At 33.2% G+C, this 11991-nt stretch overlaps 1 protein-coding gene and 1 non-coding gene across 2 annotated transcripts; one reads left to right on the top strand and one right to left on the bottom strand.

Annotated features, from left to right (window-relative positions):
- Window positions 1-4974: 4974 nt before the first annotated feature.
- LOC107759473 (WRKY transcription factor 72A-like) lies at window positions 4975-7687 on the bottom strand. Its single transcript, XM_016577425.2, has 5 exons — window positions 7364-7687; window positions 7006-7143; window positions 6373-6747; window positions 6156-6269; window positions 4975-5860 (listed from the first exon to the last, which is right to left on the bottom strand). The coding sequence occupies exons 1-5, from the start codon at window positions 7547-7549 to the stop codon at window positions 5147-5149; spliced, it is 1527 nt and encodes a 508-aa protein (XP_016432911.1). The 5' UTR covers window positions 7550-7687; the 3' UTR covers window positions 4975-5146.
- Window positions 7143-7247, top strand: LOC142174053 (U6 spliceosomal RNA). The gene has a single exon (XR_012703408.1). It is a non-coding gene; the product is annotated as a U6 spliceosomal RNA (small nuclear RNA).
- Window positions 7688-11991: the final 4304 nt, after the last annotated feature.

Here is an 11991-nt window from a genome sequence, read left to right as displayed (position 1 = left end):
GCCGCGATTGGTGGGCATCTTGAGGAGGTGGACTTCGACTAGCAGGGAGTTCTTTCTTTCCACCTTACCTTGTTTTGAATTTGTTATACATCAAGGACTATGCACTATTTAAGTGTGGGGTGGGGGAATACTTTCTGACTTGTAACTGTATAAATTTTTTATTGTTATTTTTTTTAATATATTTTTTATCTTAGTTTAGAACTAACATAGTCTAATTAGCTAGTAAAAAAATAAAAAATTAGAAAAAGCGCGTTCTTTTCCCTACGATGGATCTGTTGGACAATTTTCTTGAGGGATTAAAGTCCGATTAAAAATACCAAAAAGATTTTCTTTCGTTCTTTTTAGGATAGTTAGGTAGTATCCCTTGGTTTTTCTTTGAACGCCGGTTCTTTTCCAAGGATGTATCTTGAACCGGATTTTTTTTAGGAGTAGTATAAGGAGAAAACTGAGGTGCTCTAAGGTACCTGTTGACATGTTTGGTGTTGGCACATTAAGCCATGACATGCGATCTAACTTCCTGAATATTTGATTTGAATTGTAATGCCCAAGTAAATTAAGTTGCCTACTCTTTGACGCCTTGTTCTCAGTTGGTTGACTTGTATGCCACCTAGTGCATTATTGCTTAAAAATTTTCAACTCGCTATGCTTGCTTGACTTGAGAGTCGAACCGAACCGTCTTGATTGAGTCAAGTGCTATGTGCGTGTAAGGATTGATGATATTCTGTGCTATCTCATGTAGTCTAGAACTTACCTAGTGTGTTAATCGAAATCGTTAAGTTATGCTAGTCTAGGAGATGACGTAGGAGTTTATTGCTTGACTATAGAGGTGCTTGTCACCCACAAATAAATTTTTCCGTTACTAGCCCCTTTGAGCCTATATACCTTTTCTCTGGCACCCATACTACAAGTCGTATTCCTATTTTATTCTTAATTTGAGCTTGTTGAACCTTTACCTCCTAAGTCACTTAGTCGCTAAAAGAAGTAAGGTGAGAGATTAGGGAGTGACTTTCGAGTGGAACTATGGAAGGGCACTTAAGGTGCACTAAAATTGTGAAAGAAAAAAGTCACTACCCGATGAACCTTAATATATAGAGAAAAAAAAAGAAAAAAATTAGTTCAAATAATGTAGAAAGAAACACACCTCCTAATCCTTCTAATTCGTGCTAGTGGAACCATAGAGAGGTGCTTAATTGAAAAGAGGGCTATGTTATATATGGTGTATGACAGGTGAATTGGTTGAAAAAAAGATGTGCTCGATGTTTGAGTGTGGTGTATTAAAGTGCTTAGGAGGGTTAGTCATTATTCCTAAATGTATCTTACCCGTCCCTTAGCCTACATTGCAACCTTACAGTCCTAATTGATCCTAGATTTGGCTAGCTTAGATTAGTAGAGATATACACTACGGGAAAGCTTATGGTACGACTACGAGATGCACATGAATTCTTTGTGAGAGTGAGTGAATTTTGTTCAATTATGTGATGTCCTCAATTTATGTTCAATGGCATATTTGAACGTATGAGGTACTTTTATATTCACTCTTTTTCTTGTGGTGAGGGCACTTGGTCTCATGACGGATTGGTAATGTTGTACACTTCTTTTGTTGGGTGAATGCGTGACTTGAGGATGCTTAGTGGTAACGAGTCGTCTCTTGAGGTACGGTGATTGTGGAGATGTGACATGAGTTGGTTGAATAGCATTGTGTATACTTGGGCTAGTTTAAAAACGGGAAGAATGTGAAATTCGTGTGTTCATGCTTAATTGGCGGTATCAACCATAGTCAAAAGGTAGAGTGTTTGATTGAATTAATTGTGAATTGCTCTTTCATAGTGATAGGTACGTTTTGGGGTGTTAATGTAGTTCCATTGCTTGATGACGAGCAAGAGTCTAAGTATGAGGTGTTGATATTCGGCTTAATGTATGCATATTTTGATGTATATTGCCTCATGTTATGCTCATGTTTCGTAATTACGGATGTATATTATAATGATTTGTTCGGATTATTTCTATGTGTATAAATTATTCGGATGCGATTTGGGACAAAAGTGCGTGAATTAGATCGAAAATGGGAAGAAAGGGTGAAATGGCCCAGTTGAGCACCACATGCAGTGTGGGGCGCTACCTGTGGCGCACAAAACAGACTGTTGAAAAGTTGAGCGCCAGGGCCAGCGCCCCACGCTGCCCTGGACGCTCAAAACGTGAACATGTCCTATTTCGACTAGGACTCGGTTATTTCGGCCCCAAGATGCCCCTAGCTCAAATAAAAGCTAACCTAAACCTATTTTGAGGGGGAGGACATGACTTTGAGAGAAGAACAAAAGTACGAAACACTCGGGAGTACGGATTTGATCAATTCTTCCATTCTTCTTCTAGTATTCATTGATTTTATATTTGAAAATATTATTTTTTATGATTGTATGAACATGAGTGGCTAAGAACCCTATTGTTCTAGGGTCATGGGTGCTACATGAATGTTGACATTTGAAGTTAAAATTGACGAATTTGATTTTATCATATTGGGTTGTTTATTTAATTCTGTCCTTAATTATTTTGCTGAGTAGCTAACAATGAAATACTATTCACGAATCTAGAGTTGAACTCGAAAGTGGGAATTCTAGATTGCATATAGAATTAAATAGAGCAAGTTCTTGAATCCGGGCATCGGAGAACGGATTCGCAATTAGGATAGACATATACCTAATTGTCCTGCTTGGTTAAAATACAGGAAGTGTAAATTCATTCTTGTTAATCTTAATTCCATAGACATATAGGCATTAAGTTAGCTTGAATAGGGGAGTAAGAACTCGACAGATTCTTATGAGTAATATCAACCCTGTCAATCAGCAATCCAGATAAATTAATTAGTCATTGTAAGCCAAGAATGCAACATGATTATTAGCTAGCCAATAACCCTGGAGTATCCTCTCCTACTGATTGTTAACCAAAATTGCTGAAGTGTTGTGGTTGATTTCTAGTCATTTCATTGCTTGATAGTTTCTTAGGTAGTAAATTAGACACTTACACACTTTGTGAGAAATTTTATGAATCGATAAGTTGTTTGAGTTTGAATCAGTCAAAAGTTAAGCATAAGTCTTTGTGGGAACGATACTCTATTCACTAATCTATTACTTGACGATCACGTATACTTGCGTGGGTGTGTTTGGTTGCAACAGTAGAGAACGGAACTTTGTGAAAGAATAGTAATTAAAGAGCTTATCTTTAGTTGAAAAATAAAATATTGATTAATTTTATTTGTTCAAACACTTGTTAATTTGACTTAAACGTATTTTATAAATTCAAATTTACCATGGTTTTGAGAACAGAAATAATATTTTGGGAACTAATAATCGCTATTCTAGATAGAACTTACTTTTATATTTCTACTGCTTCACTTTCAAAACGTAAATGAATTAAAATTAGTTTCAACTGATACAAGTAAAGCTTGATCACTTTCATCTCAAAAATTCTTAATTGTATCACGTAAGATAGAGTGATTAGAATACTCGATACAAGAGAAACTTGAAATGTCTTAGGAAAATCTTAGTAGTCTAGTTGATTGGTTACTTGAAATTTTATCTTATTAATAAGGGGTTGATTCCCCATTTTATAATTCCTATTTCCTAGTATCCAAATAAATTAATAATTACATCTAGCTGCATATGATGTTATCGTGCAAGTCGGACCATTCCCTAGAAATCATCCCAAGTTTACTTTAAAGATAGGCTATAGTTGATAAATCCAAGAGGTCAACAAGAAAAAAAGAAAAAGAAAAAAGCACTCATAATTCAACTTTATTTTTTCCAATTATACGGCTAGAATTAGGATTTCCTAGTGATTAGCATTCACTTAATTTGTGGTATAGCCCATCAACGGTATTAAGATGGATATTAAATCACCAACTAATTTAAGTATGAGAATAGTTTTTTGTTTGTTTTTCCCTTTTCATCCGAACTATACTAATTGAACGAGAACTGAGCCGAAATAGAATAATATTTAACTTGACATTGTTGAGTTTTTATGTCTAACTAATTCAATTACTTTTTTTTCCACTGACCTTCAATTACTTATTGTATAGTTAATTATGATGACCTCGGTACCTTTTTTGGATATGGACTTCTGTATATTCAAGTTAATTTCAATAATGCTATATTCTCTTATTACATTTTACAAGTCAAAATCACCTTTTTCAAGAGAACGCCGCCAATAAATCTTTAACCATTTACTCGATATATCAAAAATATATTTCAAAATAATACCACTAGCTCCATTATATTAATATCTTTTCAACTAGGTTAAAATTATATAGGTAGTAATTTCTGCATTCACGAGTGTTTTTCATATGAGCTGATAAGGTTGCATTCATAGCTAAGAAATATAAACAAGTACTATCTTTCATCCGGACATTTATTAGTTAATTATGATTAAGTGATATATTCATTTTAATTTTTAATAACTACTAAAGTTAGAATGCTTAATTTGGTGTAAATAACGGGTGCAAATAAATTTTCAGCATAACTATAAGGACAATGTAACAAATTACAGCCGGTAAAATGCAGTAAAGAAAACGTTTTAATCAATTACATGCATGTATAGTTCGGTTTCTTGATTTCTTAAATAATAATACTAGTAAAGACAATTTCGAGACTTATTTTCGTGGACGATTAATTAATTAGTATGTCTTGTGTTATACTAACACAAATGCTAAACAAACCTTTTAAAGATCCAACTCCTTCAGTTTTGCATCAGTCAATGCTTCACATGGAAACCCTCCATCAAGGTGACTTACAAAAAGAAAGCAAAATGATACTTATTTGATTAAACAAAAAAGTCAAAAATAAATGTCACTGGACCTGGACAAACTTAATTACGTGACAATTGAATATTAACATTAACTAAGTATTTGATTTTAAAAAAATAAACGAAAAACGTACTACTCTCGCTCAAGACCAAACACAAATGTAACTTTTGCACAGTATGTAAAAAAACACTAAAATTTTGACAAATATTATATCTGAACTATAATTATAAAGTTACAATAAGTTCAATGCAAACGTAAAATCCATCAAGTTTAAATCTTAAATTTGCCAAAAACCTAAGAAGTACACATTCAATCTTTTATCTGTGGTCAACAATCTGTGTGCTGTGATTTTCATTGGGAATGCCTAACAGAGCCACCATTACTGTCGCCACGATCTCCCAAAGATGAAGGCATAGCAGTACTAATTGGGTGGTTTTGGTCTTTATTAATGAGTGAAGAAATAGCGGCGGCAACAGCAACCCTAAACTTAGGATCAGAAGCAATGACACTCATATTTTCAGCCAATATAGGATTACTACTACTATTTTGATGATGATGATCGCCTAGTAATTTAGGACCAGTAAAAAGGTTGTTCACAATTGTACTACTGTTCCCTTCATAATTATTGCTTGGTAATTTAGCCATCCAAGAATATTGGCCCAATTGATTTGTTGTTGCTGTTGCTGATGAGTTTGAAGAAGAACTTACAAAGGGAAATTGATGATGATGGTCATTAGAAATATTCTTGGTGAGATCAAGAACTATGTTTGGATCACTAGAATTAAGGATGTTGTTTCTTAAATTGGAAAAATAAGGTGAAGAAGAGGAAGAAGAGTTTGGAATGTGATGACTATAATTAGGAGCATGATTATGGTAATTAGGGAAATTAACTGCTTGGTTAATATTTCCATTAAGAAGAGGGTTAATACTTGAATCCACCAACATGAAGGAAGCTGCTGCTGATGTTGTTGATGCCATTGCTGTTGCACCCACTGGGAGAGGATGATTATGTGTTCCTTCATATGTTGTTATCAATATTGACATGTCCTCTAAACATCTTTGCACCTGATAACAGATTCTAATATTAGATATATATACATATGATACATAGTAATTAAAACAGTGTCTGAAATTCCAATAATTTCTCTCTACATCTTATATATACTGACTTTTCCATTATCATCTCACCTAAAGGATAACTAAAAGTAATTGTCCATAATAAGTGAAATATAATTAGAACTCTAAGTAATTAATATACACAACCTATTACAACCGATTAAATTACAATTAATAATAGTGACAAGCTTCTTTATACTGTCAGTCTATATAAGTTAAATTTAAAAAGAATTGGCATCCGTACCTGCTTTCTCACCGGACATCCGGGCGCCACCGTGCAACGATAGTATGCTCTGGGACAAGGATTTCCTTTAGCAATTTTTTGACCATATTTCCTCCATTGGCATCCATCATTCATCTAAAAATATGAATTTAATTAGTTATTTTTGCATGTCTTTTTTCATTACAACAAGAAAAAAAATAACGAATATTTAAATTATGTTAGTATATGTTGAACTCACAGTAGCTGATTCACATCTTGCCCGGACTGAAACCCTAGCTTTTCTGTTTGGTGGAGAAGCAGTAGTCACATGGCTTGTTAATCCTCCCTGAAAATTGCCTTTATTTTGTATCTGAGTAGTAATTGCAGCATTATCTTCTTTAATTTTCTCCTTTCTTTCTTCTTCTGTACTTTCCACCAATCTGCTTGCAGTAGTACTGCTGTTACTACTAACCAGTGTCAATGACAACCCTAATTGATCACCATCCATAATATCATCTAGTTCTTGTGATGTTTGTGATAGAGTTCTATTCTTAATATCCAAGATTTTTGGACTCCTCGTCAGCCCTTCTGTAATATCATCATTTCCACTCAGTGAAAGAAAGTTCCTGTGATCCTATACATATATAACCAAAATATAAAAACAAAAAAGACAATAGTAACTAGCATCATATAGAATTAGATTATAATTAGATATCAAGCTTAATTTAGCTAAGACTATTTGGCATGGATTTTATGCACTGGCTTATAAAGAATTTTTAAAGTTGACCTAGTTCTCCATATCAAGTCTGATATGATAAATAGCCAAAAAAATTTATTCTATCGATGGATGTAACTTAAACTCTATGGCATGATTGATGCAAAAGTTGTGTACCTTCTCGTGATTATTTTGATGAATAGTGGTGAATTTTGCTTGTAGATCATAGTAATCTTTCATAGTTTGCTCCACTGCCTTCCTCAAAAACTTGTTCTCCTCTTTCATCTTGTTCATCTCCATCTGTAACATCGATAACTGACACAAGAAAAGAACCTTATACATTAGTAACGATACATAGAAGATTAGCATGGCCTCTGCACAAGAATGACACGCACAAATCAGAAATTGTCCAATTTTTTTTATATATTAGTCCTCAAGAGCTATCAAGAAACTACAACTTCATGCAGAAAAATGTGTGAATTCACAAAGAAACTAACTTAAAGAGAATATTGCAAGTAATTGATGAAATACGTACCTCTTCTGTTTTTGAGCTTCCTGATGTCTCAGCTTTTGACAATTCTTGGTCTTTTCCTTGTGTTTTGGCATTCACTTCTGATGATTGATTTTCTTCATTTAATGGCTCTATTTCTTCTTCTCGAGAATCAAGCTTTAAGCTGAGATCAATTTCCATCTCATCACCTTCAGATTTGTTGTTTTCCATTTTGGAACAAAAAAACAAGAAAACTTTGGCTAGCTGTTTGATCTCTCTCTCTCTCTCTCTCTCTTTAACTTAGATTTTATCTAATTTGTACTGCTTTTGAGGCACCAAAGTCAATTCCCTCATCTCAAAGAAGTATAGTATTGGACATCTAATTAAGGACGCATCTAAGTTTTGACTTTAATTGCAGTTTTTAAATTAGACTCATCAATACAAGCTAATTAAGTAGCAACAAATTAAAAAGAATAATACTAGTAAGACTAATAAAGTATTAGGAACTGGCAGTAGTCTGGCATTCTTGAGCATCCTCTTCTCAATATATTACAGTGTCAATTACTTGAGAACCCTCAACAGTTTCCCACATTCTCTTATTAAACCTTCGATAGCCTATATATAGGCATTATCCCACTATATAAATTAGACTTGCGACTCTATGTAAATATCAGACCCTACTTGTGGGACTACACTGAGTTTGTTGTTATTGACTCTATGTAAATAGTAGCATGCTTCAACACTTATTTCTACGTAAAATTTCTGAGTCCATTGCCAAATTGATGTAAACAATTTGGGAACATGAAGATATAAAGACAAGTTATATCCATTAACAATATAAATAATGTTTGCACCATCAGTTTAATTTGGTATGTTACAACAGGTTTTCACTCTATTCTCGGAGTTACCATATACTATTCTTTTCTTCACATATGGCTAAATTTAAACTAACTCACCCCAAAATAATGTGGCTAATAGTGCCCCTTTACTCAGTAGACTGGTGAAATTTTTTCGGACAAAATTGAATTTCTATACATAATCCCCAATACTTTTTCGAATCAGTTTTACTCCAAATTGGAAATCGTTTAACTTTTGGTCTATAAACGATTTCTTGACAACAAGGATAAACCAAAAATCTAATACAGAGAGCAAAATGCTTAGTTGATTATGAATTGAAAGTGGTTAGTTAAAAATAGAAAAGTTAACACTGACATCATCTTCTTAAGGAATGTGAGCCCTGTACGAAATCCATATAATAAGTAGACGAGCCTTGGGATCAGATCTTGAAATTGTCAACTGTAAGACCTCTCTTTCCTCTCTCTATCATTTGAACTTCCTTTTTAATTCATTTCTCTTAACCATCTCCATATGTTAAAAGGCAAGAAAATATTGTGTTTTTTGTACTTTTATAATTTTATAATGTGGGTTTCAAATGCTTCTTAAATTAAACTACCTTATAATGCATTGTTTTTTCACGCCACTGCTTGAATAAGAAATCTTAATTTTGGCCATATTCAACTTTCAATGAACTAACTATAAGAAAGGGTAAAGACAGAAATGGGGGAATTTTGGTGATGCATCAGAAAAAATAAAATATACTGAGTACTATGTTACAAGTCCAGTATTAGAGTTTTGAAAAGTAACCTAAAGTATATTTAAATTATTTTTTCTCGTAGTCAATGACAATTTGGGCGTAAGACTTTCTCAAAGTTGGTATAAGACTATTTGAGATCGTTTAAAAGTCTCTTCTAATATTTTGAAGGATTAGAAAGGGGAAAAAATACAAAATTTTATAATCTCATAGTATACTATTAGATCTTAGGAAATTTTTTTAACTACACCGCACAAAGACATAAAAATAACAAAATATTCAAGATCACATGAAGTAAATTCAATATCAAAATATCCATTTATTATTGAGCGATGAACACTTACTTTTAACCATTAGAGTTTCTTTTTTATTTTTTATATAGGAAAATGGAAAAAAGAAAATGACAATGGCATAGCCGGGGAGACAAGTTTCAAGCTGTCAAATGTAAATAGGCAAAACAGCAATGGTTAAAAAGACCTGTGTCAAAGACATGCTCAAGAAAGAAGGAAAAAAAAAGAGTTGAATTATTTAATTTAAGCATTGGGATCTGTAATGCCGTAGGTTAAGGTAATACTATATATTATAAGGTATTTTTTTTGTTTCTCGAGCGAATACAATGGAGAAAAAGAAATTCATTCCAGCAGCTCCAACGCATCTCATCTAAAGTCTCCATTTCAAGGGACAATCAATATGACAAGTCTCATGTAGTGGCCATCTTCTTCTTTTTTCAAATTAAGGGGGGGAAAAAAAGAAAAGAAAAAAGAAGGCGGCCAATTGACACGATTAATTTAGTTAAATATTGTTTATTTAAATAAATAATTATTAGTTGAATCAAGTACTGAGAAAGTGTTTTTCTCCATATTCGCAAGTAACATCCCACGCTTGTTGTCGACCATTTCCTTATATTATAGATAAGCAAACGATTAGTGAAGCACTATTATATTGGTATTTCTTGCTTCTATGAAGGAAAAATTAGTCAATGGTGAACTACCTTTTCAGTCAATTTAGCATGATATTAATTTTATGTAAATTCAATAATAAAATAGCAGGTTCCCCTCAATTAGTCTTTGAAGTTTCTTGTTTCACTTTCACACGCATATTGTTCTTTTTGGGAAATCTTACTTGTATACACCCTATTTATTATAAACCAAAATTATTTTAAAATATTATTTTTTATAGTTATCTTTTATATTTTATAGCAAAATAAGTATTTTATGGTATATACTACCATTGAAACATGAAATAAGGCATGTAATACGCTATTTTTACCTATTTTTAAGGAATTGTCGTTACTCTATTCATCAATACATGGCGCGAATACATGTGAATACATGCGCGTACACCTAGACTGCCCTGATTTTAGGCGCTTTTTACTGTTGTATTCATGAATATATGGCGCGAATACATGCGCATACAACTGGACTGCCCTGATTTAGGCGCTTTTTGCTGTTGTATTCATGAATACAGCAGCGCGAATACATGTGAATACATTACCGTAATAACTGAATAGTAGTTATATGAAGTAATTATGTATATGGTAGTTATAGGAAGTTAATAGCCACTAAACAATAGTGGTTTCTGAAAATTTCTCTTCTTTTTATTATCTTTGCTCCTATATGTTATTTCGTTAATTGATGCTTTTATGTAGTAAATCGACAAGAGGGGTTGCTCATGGATATGAAATAAGGCATGTAATACGCTATTTTTACCTATTTTTAAGGAATTGTCGTTACTCTATTCATCAATACATGGCGCGAATACATGTGAATACATGCGCGTACACCTGGACTGCCCTGATTTTAGGCGCTTTTTACTGTTGTATTCATGAATATATGGCGCGAATACATACGCGTACAACTGGACTGCCCTGATTTAGGCGCTTTTTGCTGTTGTATTCATGAATACAGCAGCGCGAATACATGTGAATACATTACCGTAACAACTAAATAGTAGTTATATGAAGTAATTATGTATATGGTAGTTATAGGAAGTTAATAGCCACTAAACAATAGTGGTTTCTGAAAATTCCTCTTCTTTTTATTATCTTTGCTCCTATATGTTATTTCGTTAATTGATGCTTTTATGTAGTAAATCGACAAGAGGGGTTGCTCATGGACATGAAATAAGGCATGTAATACGCTATTTTTACCTATTTTTAAGGAATTGTCGTTACTCTATTCATCAATACATGGCGCGAATACATGTGAATACATGCGCGTACACCTGGACTGCCCTGATTTTAGGCGTTTTTTACTGTTGTATTCATGAATATATGGCGCGAATACATGCGCGTACAACTGGACTGCCCTGATTTAGGTGCTTTTTGCTGTTGTATTCATGAATACAGCAGCGCGAATACATGTGAATACATTACCGTAATAACTGAATAGTAGTTATATGAAGTAATTATGTATATGATAGTTATAGGAAGTTAATAGCCACTAAACAATAGTGGTTTCTGAAAATTTCTCTTCTTTTTATTATCTTTGCTCCTATATGTTATTTCGTTAATTGATGCTTTTATGTAGTAAATCGACAAGAGGGGTTGCTCATGGTCAACACCCTCTCAACACCCCCCACCTACAACCCCAGGGTCGTGGGTTCGAGTCACCAAAGGAGCAATAGCTCCAACAAAGGGGAATCAAAGGGCAGGGAAATTTTAAAAAAAAGTAGTAAATCATATGAATATATTTGTGTGTGTATATATGTTCAGGTATATGTATGAATGTACTTAGTCTTTTAATTACAATATTATTGTATCAAAGAAATCAACTTAACTAGACCTAAGTTTTATTTTGCCCATATATACCGAAATAATTATTCAGTAGAAACAAGAAAAGGAGGGAAATAGGCTACTGATGATGTGATTAATTATCACTGATCGCTCACTCTCAAGATTAATTACCATTTTGTCAAGAAGCTAACAGTATTTTAGCCCAACTCCACCTCCCCAGCCCAAGACGGAGCCAGAATTTTAATCTTATGAGTTCTAGATTTAATATTGTCAACTTCAAATGATAATGATAAATTTAATGAATTTATTAATATAAATATAATATTCGAATAAAAGCTATTAGGTTTG

The sequence above is a fragment of the Nicotiana tabacum genome, chromosome 19, assembly GCF_000715075.1.
Source record: "Nicotiana tabacum cultivar K326 chromosome 19, ASM71507v2, whole genome shotgun sequence".
NCBI lineage: Eukaryota > Viridiplantae > Streptophyta > Magnoliopsida > Solanales > Solanaceae > Nicotiana > Nicotiana tabacum.
Note: the sequence above shows the minus strand (reverse complement) of the source record. Positions and strands in the feature narration are given on the sequence as shown.

Coding starts and splice junctions, on each gene's coding strand:
- LOC107759473 (XM_016577425.2), bottom strand. CDS start 7,549: ATGGAAAACAACAAATCTGAAGGTGATGAGATGGAAATTGATCTCAGC. Junction 7,144..7,363: donor GAAGCTCAAAAACAGAAGAG/GTACGTATTTCA, acceptor TTCTTGTGTCAG/TTATCGATGTTACAGATGGA. Junction 5,861..6,155: donor GATGTCCGGTGAGAAAGCAG/GTACGGATGCCA, acceptor ATCTGTTATCAG/GTGCAAAGATGTTTAGAGGA.